This window comes from Neovison vison, chromosome 2 (assembly GCF_020171115.1).
Source record: "Neovison vison isolate M4711 chromosome 2, ASM_NN_V1, whole genome shotgun sequence".
Classification (NCBI taxonomy): domain Eukaryota; kingdom Metazoa; phylum Chordata; class Mammalia; order Carnivora; family Mustelidae; genus Neogale; species Neogale vison.
In genome coordinates this window covers 41,688,875-41,701,714 of record NC_058092.1, presented here as the reverse complement: position 1 = coordinate 41,701,714, position 12,840 = coordinate 41,688,875, and the positions used below count along the sequence as shown (strand labels likewise).

The 12,840-nt window shown below is 33.6% G+C and overlaps 1 protein-coding gene across 2 annotated transcripts in view; it reads left to right on the top strand.

Annotated features, from left to right (window-relative positions):
• The window catches only part of NRDC (nardilysin convertase), a 115,645-nt gene that overhangs the window by 76,960 nt on the left and 25,845 nt on the right, over positions 1–12,840 (top strand). For both annotated transcript variants that reach the window (XM_044238215.1, XM_044238214.1), the window contains 5 exons: positions 2,109–2,182; positions 5,831–5,926; positions 7,411–7,533; positions 9,819–9,876; positions 11,787–11,860. In XM_044238215.1, the coding sequence (XP_044094150.1) occupies positions 2,109–2,182; positions 5,831–5,926; positions 7,411–7,533; positions 9,819–9,876; positions 11,787–11,860 (425 nt within the window). The remainder of the gene's footprint in view (positions 1–2,108; positions 2,183–5,830; positions 5,927–7,410; positions 7,534–9,818; positions 9,877–11,786; positions 11,861–12,840) is intronic.

Sequence of the window (12,840 nt, the reverse complement as noted above, 5' to 3'; positions counted from 1 at the left end):
TTGTGCAAATGTGCCCCAATACACTTTGCTAAGAATTTATGGCCGCATTGATTGTAATAGTTCAAACCTTAAACTAGACCAGATGTTCATTTGCAGTACCTTAGATGAATAAATTAATGCAGTGGAATATTCTGCAGTGAAAATAAATGAACCACAGCCACATGTACCATCATGGGTGAATATTAAATAAGTAAGATGTAAAGAATATGTACAGTATTTCCATTTACATAAAGTCAGAAACAAAACTAGATTTTGTCTAGAACATGTATTCTTAGCAGGGATGATCTTTTTCCTGTTGGTGGCAAAAAATTGTTCTTTGGAGGTGAAAAAATGGTCAGAATTATAATGGTTTGTCACCCTCCAAAGCTTAACGCTACCTGATAAAACCTTTACTTAGTACCTAATCTCTGTTTTGAGTTTTCTTGAGCTTTTTTTGAGTTTTCATGAGCACCACTTATAGTGATATGAATTCATAAAAGACATATAAAGCATATGCAATGTCAGTACTACAAAATTGTGTTGGATAGGTGATTGGAGGACTTTCAAATTATTGCTTGATTTTGAAGTCATCAGTAGAGGTGGTCTGCACATGCCAGTTGGTTCCGTTTGCTGCTTTGTGAATGATTGTTTGATACTCTGTGCTTTTGTGTATGACTTTGGCGTTAAGAATTAGATAGAAACATGCTGTTTTATTATTTAATTGAACAGAAGTTATCAACCCATTAGTTATACCAGTACTGAAAAGAAGAAAATGTCAATTATCTTAGTATTTAGTAGCTAATTAAAAGTTTCTTTTTTGAACCAAGCAAAAGGGAAAAGTTTACTAAGAATTGTAGAAAATTAACTTTTTCAGTTTTATTTGCTGGAAAAGTGGATGTTAATTTAAAATTTTTTTTACATTGTTATTCTTATATAAATGTAAATATATGTAATTTGATGCATCACAATTTATGTAAATAAATTACGTTAAAAAGCAAATAACAGTTATAAAGCCAAGTGAAATTTTTTTTTTTTAAGATTTTATTTATTTATCAGAGAGAGAGAGGGGGAGAGAGCAAGCACAGGCAGACAGAATGGCAGGCAGAGGCAGAGGGAGAAACAGGCTCCCTGCCGAGCAAGGAGCCCGATGTGGGACTCGATTCCAGGGCGCTGGGATCATGACCTGAGCCGAAGGCAGCTGCTTAACCAACTGAGCCACTCAGGCGTCCCAAGCCAAGTGAAATATTGATAGCCTTTAAAATTTTAATTTTTAACTTAAAAAATTTAATCATTTCTAACCCTGCATTGAATAAAAGAGTAGGCTTTATATACCTATTATATACCTATTTTTTTAATATGTGTATTAAAAAAATCACAGATACATATACAGATAAACAGTATATCTGATATTAAAAGTTCAAGGAGAGTGATTGAGGGAAATCTGAAAAGGCTACCTAAGGTTGATAATGGGGAAAAAGAAAGGCAAGAAACACTGGTCTAGTAATGTATATATGAGTGATAAAACTATAAAGAAATGCAAAGAAGTGATTATCATGACATTTAAGATATTTACACTGAGGGATAAGCTAGACGCTAGGTGCTTTTAGAATTATGACACTGGTCTGTTTTTTGACTTATGGGCTAGTCACTCAGGTGTTTACATTATAGTTATGTGTTAGTCTGTGTTCATGTTTTATGTACTTTTCTGTATGAGTGTTACCATGAAAAAAAGGTAGTTTGTAGACTTTATGGAAATGCAGAATATTATTTAGATTTTACATATGCATGATTATGAACTAATTTTCCAACCTTATAAACTTCTTCTTTTTTTTTTTAAAAGACTGTTTATTTGTTGAGAGAGAACGTATGTGCCCACAAGCCAGGGGAGGACAGAGGGGAGAGGGAGAGAGAATCTTAGACTTTGCACTGAGTGTGGAGCCTGATGTGGGGCTTTACTTCACAACCCTGAGATCATGACCTGAACTGAAATCAAGAGTTGGAGGCTTAACTAGCAGAGCTACCCAGGCGCCACCAACTTAGTAGATTTCTTAATAAAAAAATAGATGTTGACCGATTAAAAGATTTCTCTGAACAGAAACAGAAATGCCAGGGCTTGTTTTGTTTTTCAGATGGGCTCAGTTCTTCATTCATCCACTAATGATAAGAGATGCAATTGACCGTGAGGTTGAAGCTGTTGATAGTGGTAAGATAAGTGCTTTACGTTTTATGATTATTTCTTGCATTGAACTAGGTATTTAACACATACATGATTCTTTATCACTAGACCATTTTATCTTTATATCATAAAGGGCTGAAATGAAATAAATGTATCATTTATTCCTAAACCATTAAATGTCTTAATTCAGTGTAGATTTGAAAAAAAGAATGATAGATTATTGTTTTTCAATCTTTGTTTTTTGAGGGTTTTACCATAGTGACTAATCTTTTGCAGGATGGTAGCCTAATCCTTAAAGCTAATGCTGTGTGTTGAAACTTTAAAAGCTCACAAAACTCCTTTTGCATGAAGAGACTTTTTTTCTGAGACTTTAAGTACTGATGTTTAAACAGCTTACCTTTTATTACCTCTATGTGTCAGTGCTTTGTAGTTTAAATTTTGGTAGTTCTGAAAACAATTGTGATATATTTATGGATGAAGAAGCTAAATCCTTGAATAGGAAATGCATTTAATTTTGTTTTTTGACAGTTTTTCTTGTCTTTAGTATGTAAAGAATGAAGACCATAAGGAAAACTGTACTTATATAGGGTGAGGCTTCATTATAGAGCTGTGCTATAAATATCCCTTAATTACAGAGTACCAATAAATAGCACCACCATAGAATAACCCTGCATGCTTTATTTTAGCACTGAAAACATGTAATACTAAACTTGGGAGCACTTTCAGTTCATACAGGTTAGGCTTGGCTTGCAAGAACTCAAGAGGCAGGTTTTTGCACTTGTTTTCTCCTTTTGTGGCATTTTCCTCTTTGGCTTGATTCAGTGTTGAGTTGTAATACTGGCTTACTGCATTCATTAAGCTGAGTAAACTATAGATGGTTAGAAAGCCATCTGCTGGAAGTCAGCAGATTTTGTGTTTTACTTCTAAAAGTTTAACTGACTATGGCCCTCAACTTATTTGTAGAAGAGGGTGGAGTTATATTCCTCCAAGCTTTCCTATCTTCTTATAATCAAGAATTTATTTTCTTCATTTTTGTTATTTACCTACGACAAATGTCTCTTTTATCACAGATCCAGATAAGTATTTGTTGAGTGGATAACAAACCAAAATAACCAAGGAAAACTCTAAAAGACTTTTCTACTTTTTGGGACCTAGGAACTGTTTTCTGTCTTAAATACTTTGAAGTATGTTTTTCCTTATACAGTTTCTACATTGGGTTGAAGTGTTGGTATTTATGAAATTAAACCTGTAATTCAATTTTACAAGTTTAAGTCAAAATATATTTTATTATATTTTGAAATATTATATAGAAATAGATATGTGATATATGACATGTGGATACACACATGTAATAAGTAGTTTTGGTTTAAAATGAACTTAAGCTAAAAGCTTTGTTGTTTTTGTTTTGCTCTGCTCATTTGTTTTTGATGAGAGGAGACCTAGTTCAATTTGTGACCTGATACAAAGAGCTCAGTATATGTGATTAGGCACTTAGCCTCCCAAATGTGAAGGGTTTACTTAAGATGGGGGAGATGGAAGAGCTCTTAAATTGTAAGATTACCATTCATTACATGAATTACAATTCATTAACCAGTTTCAAAAGTTCAGTAATCTGATGTTACTTTCTTCTATTCAGTTGTGATAATCTTTCTTCTATCATTCTTATATCAGTTACATGTTTTTAGTTGCCTGCTTGCCTGGATGGTCCATTCTTTGTTAGAGAAGTTGAAGGGAGGTTCAGTTTTCCTGGCAGATTCATCTTCTCATTTTCCTTTTTTATTCCTTTTCATCTGCTTATAAAAAAAGAGTCTTTCCTGGGTTTTTAATTTATACGTAGTTCTAACTTCATTACTCTATCACTGTGCCCTGCATTGACAATCTATTTTTGTTCTAATCTTTCAAAGGAATGGTTAGGTGCTTATATTTAAAAGCATTTGTTTATACATTGCAGATAGGTATGTTCAATGTTCTACAGTTTTCTTGAATACATTTGATAACAGAAACTCATGTCAATGTCCACAGGGTAGGTTTTAAAATGGGATTAGCTTATTGCTAAAAGAAGATGGTAGAGAAAAAAAATTGTTCTTAATGATTAGCTTTTTATTTTAGTGATAGTTCATACTCACATAAATGTGTATAATTTCCTACACAATGTGTCTTAGTGATTGAGTTGAAAATATGGCCAAAGCCTTTTTAAATCTAATCAAGTAGTGGAATGTGTTCTCTAAAGTGTTCAGATATTTGTACTCTATTTTTATCAGTTGTTGTGGATGTATCACTTTTGTGGATATGTTTACATGTCTGTTATCTTTCTGTTGCCACTAAAACAGATTATCAGAAACTTGAGTGCTCAAAATATCACAGATTTATTTTCTTAAACGTTGGAGGTCAGAAATCTAAATTACTTCCTTCTTAGCTGCATTTCTTTTGGAGGCTGTAAGAGAGAAGCTGTTTCCTGGCCTTTTCCATCTTCCAGTTACCGTTTGTGTCCCTGGCTATGGCTCAGTGAGGTATTTCTTGTCTTAAAGCCTTTGAGTTTATAATTTCCATACCTAGAAAACTTCCCCCAGAACTTCTATGATGTCATCCTCACTTTATTTGGATTTTGCTCACTTGTCACTTACTCAGGCCTTTTATGACCACCCTGTTGTCACACTCTATTCTCTTACACAGATTTAGTTTTCTTATAGCACCCACCACTGTTTGTGGTTTATTCATTGTTTATCTCCCCTACTAGAATGTAAACTCCTTGAGGGCAGGGCTTGGGTCTACCCCCGCCCCCCCCCCTTTTTTTTCACATTTCTGCCTCTAGCAACTGGTTCAGTAGTACCTGCCTCATAGTAGATGTTCAGTAAATAATTGTTGAAGGAATATATCTTATTTTTTTTAATCCTTATAAAAATCCTATGAAATAAGTAAAAATAACTCCATTTTATAGATGCAGAAATAGAATCAGGGAAGTTAGAGAATATCCTCAAGGTTGTACAGCTTAGTATATGGCAGAAGTTGGAAGATATTTCTGACTTCAAAATGATTATTCTTTTTTTTTTTTTTTAAAGATTTTATTTATTTATTTGACAGAGAAAGATCACAAGTAGGCAGAGAGGCAGGCAGAGAGAGAGAGGAGGAAGCAGGCTCCCTGCCGAGCAGAGAGCCCGATGCGGGACTCGATCCCAGGACCCTGAGATCATGACCCGAGCTGAAGGCAGCGGCTTAACCCACTGAGCCACCCAGGCGCCCCCAAAATGATTATTCTTAACCATTAATACTTTCTTACTGACATAGCTGGTTTTGGAGGAAATTTCAAGAACATATACAACAAAGTTCTCTGGTAATAAGGAGTTTAACATCTCATTAGCACTTTATCAGTAAAATCTGGGACATAGCAACCTAGAATTAAAACTTCAGGTCGTTAACTATTTTGTTTCATTTGAAAATAAGGGAAAACCTCTAGAAAGAAGTTGCATTAACTGCCTACAGTTACAGAATGTTAAGTCATAGAGCCTGGCCTATGTCATTGAGTTCCCCATTTCGGTCTTTTATAACATGAAATTCATAAAATTAATTTTTGTCACTTCCTTACTTTCAGTTCTGTGCAGTTTGGTTCTTGAATTTCCATTAATAAAGCAAATACTGAATTTCATTTTATTAAAAGTGTTTCTTTAAATCTGACAGAATATCAACTTGCAAGACCTTCTGATGCAAACAGAAAGGAAATGTTGTTTGGAAGCCTTGCGAGACCTGGACATCCTATGGGGAAATTTTTTTGGGGTAAGATGCTAAATATTTAATCTTATTTCATGTTTTCTAATTGAGGAAAATTGAAAATATGAAAAGTTAATAAAGAATGGAAGAATATGAAAGCAGAGTAGCTAGGTACCTTTTACCTTTTAGGATAAGTCAGCAGCTTTTCAAGCACGTATTTGGTTCTCTAACATTGGATATATCAAGAATAGCACCTAACATTTTGTGAATGCTTTTTGAGTATCAGATACTCTGTTAATTCTACATGAATTACCTCATTTGACCATCATAACAATGTTATGAGCTGGGTACCATTATCTCCATTTAAAGATAAAGAAACAGGCTCAGAGAAGTTATTTAATTTGCTTAAATCACACAGTGGTGGATGTGAGATTTGAACCTCTGTTTATATAATTATAAAGTCTGTGCTCTACCCCAGCCTGACATTTCCATTTATCAACAGAGATTCAGCAATGATTTCTCTAATAGTTTTTGAGCAGTGACCAAATTTTGTTTAATCAGTAAGCTGTTTAAATGGTGTCTGTTTTTCCATAATGGCTTTTTCTTAAGTGTTAGAGTTCAGTTACAACCTAATGTTAACTCTCTTGCCATAGTGTAGAATCTGGGATGAGTTGATCTAAGTAGTACTCAGCCATTAAAAAAAATGAAATCTTGACATTTTCAATGACATGGATAGAACTGGAGGGTGTTATGCTAAGCAAAATGAGTCAATCAGAGAAACATAATATCATATGATCTCACTGATAATGTGGAATTTAAGAAACAAAACAGAGGATCATAGGGGAAGAGAAGAAAAAATAAAGCAAGATGAAATCAGAGAGAGGGATAAACCAAAAGAGACTCTTAATCATAGGAAACAAACTGAGAGCTGCTAGAGGAGAGGGAAGTGGGGAGATGGTGTAACTGGGTGATGGACGTTAAAAGAGGGTATGTGATGTAATGAGCATTGGGTATTATATAAGACTGTATCACTGACCTCTATCTCTGAAACCAATAATACATTATATGTTAATTAATTGAATTTAAATTTAAAAAATGGGAAATAAATAAAACTTCATTCAAAGGATGTTTTGTACAGTTACATACATTTTATATGACAACCTTGATTTATATGGTTTATTTTTAAGGATTATATAGAATAATTCAGAGATAAAACCTGAATTGAATACTAGACGACTTATTAAGAGAGAAAGCTTATGGCAGTTGTTGTTAAGGTATTGCCAAATGGATATTAATTCCTTATGTGTTAAAATACACATCACAATTGTTTTTGTGAATTTTTGTCCTATATTGATATTATTGTTATTATTATATACTAGTTCTATATTCTTGAGTCACTTAGGTTATTTCATTACTTGTACATTATTAGCAGAGTATGCATTTTTGGTGTAGAGACTTTTGACAAAGTAAACTTTAAAAAAAATTTTAAATTTCAGTATAGTTCAAAATAAAACTATCATTTCTGTGATCTTTTTCATCATTTTTTACAGGAAATGCTGAGACACTCAAACATGAACCAAAAAGGAATAATATTGATACGCATGCTAGACTGAAAGAATTCTGGATGCGTTACTATTCTGCTCATTACATGACTTTAGTGGTTCAATCCAAAGGTAGTGTATTATGTAATGACCCTTAGAATTACTTTGAAGTAGTGCTTTCTTAGGCTTTGTTTGCCTTGATCAGTTTTGCAGTGTACTATTAATTACTTTAGTGCTTGATTCTAGTATGACTTGAAATCAGGATTTGGAAAAGTCACATAGCAAGTGGAATAGCTTTGAGGAAGCACAAAACTATCTGATTCTCAGGCAACTGTTTTTTTTTTTTTAATTTTAGAGACATAGGTCATATTTCTAGGCTAGTCTGTGAGTTTGTGAGTATACTAATGTACTAATAGGTCATGAATTGGTCTTTTAAGGCACATTCAGATGCTGTCTCTATTATCTTTGGTTTTGCATTTAATCTGTATTGATCATAAACTCTGACAGGGCAAGATGTCTGTCTTTTCATCTTTACATAGGGTCCAGTGGCATGATTAATTGAAATCCATCATAGTAATGATAGCAAAAGTATCTTAAATGTAAAGAACTGGGTCAGTATTTCTTTTCTTTTTCTTCTTTTATCATTATCTTCAGTAACGTGTGTTAACTTTTTCTCATTAAATAAATGGTAGCTTTCTTTTGTTTTCCTTATATTTCAGCCTCTTTAGTTCAGTTGTCAAAATATTCCTTTTTGACATGTCTTACAGTTTGCACATTTATTTTTGAAAAAGTAAACTTCTCACCTGATATGACTCTTTGTTTTTATAAAAATTTGTTCTCTCATGTCAAAATTTAAATTAAAGCTGACTTGGCTCTTAAGTAGAAAAAACATTTTTGCATTTAGGATTAAAATTTGTCCACTAAGTTGACTTGAATATAAAGCTTTGGTTACAGAATTGTAGATTGTTTTGTTCAGACTGCAGATGTGCATCTAGATTCCTTTTACAGCATTTGTTAAAATAGGCAGTTCCATGTTCAGTATAATATTTCAATTTTTAATTACTGTTGTCAAGTCTGTCACAAATGTGCATTTTTCTTCAACTGTATTATTTCCTTTGCATTCTCTTGTGATGACAAATATGAGTATTTATTTATTTGACAGCCAGAGATCGCAAGAAGGCAGAGAGGCAGGCAGAGAGAGAGGGGGGAAACAGGCTCCCTGCTGAGCAGAGAGCCCGATGCAGGGCTCAATCCCAGGACCCTGGGATCATGACCTGAGCTGAAGGCAGAGGCTTTAACCTACTGAGCCACCCAGGTGCCCCCAAATATAAGAGTGTATGAATGCTTGTTGCAAATTTCTAAAATAAGTCCTAGATGTTTGATAAGAAAACCTGGTACAATTCAAATTCAATTGTTTTTAACCTTTAGCATTTATTATTACATTTAAGAGTTAAATATCTACGGGTGCCTAGGTAGCTCAGTTGGTTAAGCATCAGAATTTTTATTTCAGCTCAGACCTTGATCTCAGGGTAGTGAGTTCAAGCCCGATATTGGGTTTAAAAATATATATATATGTATATTATATGATTTATAAAATAATGTTTGCAAGTGCATAAAATAAGAGTTAAATATCTATATAAGTGGTATAGAGTAAATTCACAGCTTGATTAGTTTAATTTGTATCTTGTTTTTTTACTGGGCACCTTTTGAAAATTAGTGAAACTTGTGTCTGGTGGAACTAACATACTATTCATTGATAGTAATGAGTCAGTGAGGTACAGGTAAAAGGTTTCTTTTCCCACTTAGATCTGCTTTATTAGAAATTTCAAAAAAATTTTGTATATATCAGAATCAAAAGAAGATAGAAATCATATGAAACCTAAGAGGAAGACTTACAGATTGAAACCTCAGCAAGTATAAATTAATGTAAAATAAATGGAGTGTAAAAGTACTAATGAGATCCTGAGAAAGAAAAATCAGTACGGTATGGGTTAATTGGGAGAAATGTTCCTTGAGGAAGTGAGTTTAGAATGGAGTAGGAGGATGATTAGTATATTCTTATCTCTTGCCCCTCTACACTGCTTAATGATAAGCGAAAACTTTCTTTTCTTCTTCTTCTTCTTTTTTTTTTACTTGTGTACTTTTTTCTAACTTTATCAACTAGAAATACAGGAGTCTAATAAAATTATACGTGTCTTAAGGTTTTCTTAATTGTTGTTATTTTGTTGTTGTTGTTGTTACTCATTCTGGTTAAGAAGTGGCAAGTAAAGCCCAAATCAAAATATCCCTTTGTTTTATACCTAAAGATGGGTGAGATATCTAAGTGCATTTCTAAAGATGGGTGAGATATCTAAGTGCATTTCTACCTTAAATAACAATATTGCATTTTCCTGTCTCCTTCCTGCTCTCCCCACAAGAAACACTGGATACTTTGGAAAAATGGGTGACTGAAATCTTCTCTCAGATACCAAACAAGTAAGACATTCATTTTCATAAACCATATACTTTTAGAGTTAAAGAGGCATCTTCTTGTGTGAGTCCCAGAGGTTCTTTTTTTTTTTTTTTTTTTTTTGTGGGGGAAGGGGTATTATTTTTTTTTAAGGTGATTAAATTAAGACCTAAAATGGTTTTAGCAAGATCACAGAGACTTTGAGTGGGAAAACTGAGATGAGAATCCAAGTTTCTGTAATTTCTGTAGTTCAAAATTTATAAGCTTGTAAACTTGCAGTAAGCAGTAATTCTGAAGATTTTATGGCTCCTTTTACATTTAGAGTTTTTCTGTTACTGTGTAGAGTGTTTGAAACTGATATAAAAGCAAGTATTATATTGTGAGGTGGAGTATGTATATATTTATATCCCTGAGAACAAATTGTGTTCTCAAAGTTTGCTTCTTAAGGAAACTTAAGTTGTTTGGGACTTGCAGTACTCTCCTCTATAAAAGAAATAATCTTGTAGGTGATGATTGACTTTCCATATTAACTAAAAAGTCTATTTCATGTAGTTGATCCAAATTATCTTTTTTTTTTTTTTTTTTAAGATTTTATTTATTTATTTGACAGAGATCACATGTAGGCAGGGAGGCAGGCAGAGAGAGGGGGGGAAGCAAGCTCCCCGCTGAGCAGAGAGCCCAACGTGGGGCTTGATCCCTGGATCCTGGGATCATAACCTGAGCTGAAAGCAGAGGTTTTAACCCACTGAGCCCCCCAGACGCCTCAATCCAAATTATCTTTTTTTAGAAATTGCATATATGGTTCCAGTTTGAAAAGCTGCTACTTTTTGTTTACCTCAAATTCATCAACATGATACAGATATTTAAAATACACTTTGTTGTATTGTAATAAAGAATATCAGAAAATTAATTCTGAAGCAATTAAGTCCTTCTTCCTACTCCTAGTATTTGTATTTTCATGCAGTAAATGAAGTCAGGTTTTTTTTTTCTTGCATCAGGTGAGTAAGTTAGATTTTTTTTCCAGTTCCTCATTCTAGGACATAATTTACTTTAAATTTATGTAAGAAAAATTGGCTATGGAAATGTTAGAATATTTGTAGTAACAACTGATTGGTTATTATTAACTTGGCTTTATGTAAATTTTCATTGATAATTTAGCAGTACTTTTTAGGTATGGAAAGATAATGAAAGCCATGCCAAAGTTATGGGGTTGTTTTTTTTGTTTGGATAAGAAATGAGTATGAGCTATGGAAATGTTGAATGGCAGATTGAAATGTGTGAACCTTTAACAAAAAATCAGGGGTGTGTTGACAAGAGGAATTCATTAGGTCCTGTCAGTCCCTGGTAGGCAATTTTTAGAAGTTCTCTTAGTAATCACTAACAACTTTGGTTCCTTAATTGGACAGGTTAAAAAGTCTTCTGGGTATTTAATAATAATTCATATTGACAGTGTTTTAGAAGAGACAGTTAACAATATCTTCAGTCAAATGAGAAGCCCCTAGAAAGAGAGTCCATGTCTTTAAATACCAAGTGCCTAATACACTGCTCGATAACCTAATAATCATTCCATTTATACTTGTTGAATTAAAAATACCTCTAGTATGTTTTCTTTCTGAAATGGCTTTATATGGGAGGAGAATTTAAGTTGAATGCGGCTGATAGAGGCAGTAAATATTGGGAAGGGAGGCCCTTTCACTTCATTTTTTTCTCTCTCCCATGAGTTTTGGAGATATTTGAGTTACTGGGACTGAGATGAAGACTAGGTTAAGCTCAGGATTTTGTGGCATTGTTGCCATCTATTTGCTTATGCCTAGAATGCTTTTTAGCCAGGAGTATGTAGAATAGATTATAAATACCTATCAGTTAGGCATCCCTAAAGATACTGCTTATAGAGGCTTTTGCCAATTAAATTTTAATATATTTGTTTTATTTTCAGTGGGTTACCCAAACCAAACTTTGGCCATTTAACGGATCCATTTGACACACCAGCATTTAACAAACTTTATAGAGGTTCGTGAACCAAAGGTTTAAAACTGTTTGAAATAACTGTAGCGCATTCTCTAAAACTTACTTGAGGCTGCCAATTTTCTTTGAAAATGACAAGACAACAGAAAGTACAGCTGGGTTGGAAAGAGAGTAAGAAGGAGAGAGGCGATCCAGTTAGTGACAGTCAGCAGACCAGTAACAGATTGGTCTGCTGCCTTGCTGCTACTCAGTCTGTTTTATGCTTTCTCCTTGTTTTCCCCTTACTCCCTTTTTTTCTTTGATTGACGTTTCTTTCCAAGTTCATTTTATCTATGCTCTGCTCTTTATTACCTTTAAAAGGAGAAAAACAGAGGAGGGATAAGGCTTTGAAAATTATTTCCTCTTATCTCAATTATAAAAACAAATTCTTTTAAATGAAGAAAAATAAAAATAAAGTGTAAAGAAATTGGAAAATCACCCTTAAATCTTATCATCTAGAGAAGGCATTTTGGCAAATTTTTTTTGAGTTTCTGTAGGTATATTTTAACATAGTTGAGATGATAAAGTATATACACGTCTCTTACTTTTTTCATTTAATATTATATTTGTAAGAATTTCCCAATGAGCCACCACATGGTTATGCTATAATTTACATAACAAATTGCCCATAGTGAATATTGCAGAAATATTCCTAATTCAACTTCTTTCTTTCTTTGCTCTTTCTATGATGGCAGATCCCCCCCGCCTTTTTTTCCTGATTGCCTAGGTATTCCCTCCTCTTCTTTACCCCACTTTACCCCATTGCCAATCTCTCTCCTCTTCCTTTCTTTGATCAATGACTGTTTTGTCACACCCTTTATCTGCTGCCCACTCCATTCTATCTAAGCTGACTCTTCCCAGACACAGCTTATTTCTGTTGTATTCTTTCTGGCTTTGTATTTTCTCTTCATAGAATCATGGAGTAATAGCACTGGGAAGAATCATAGAGCTACTTTAGCCTAATCCCCTTTCCATATGATAAGAAA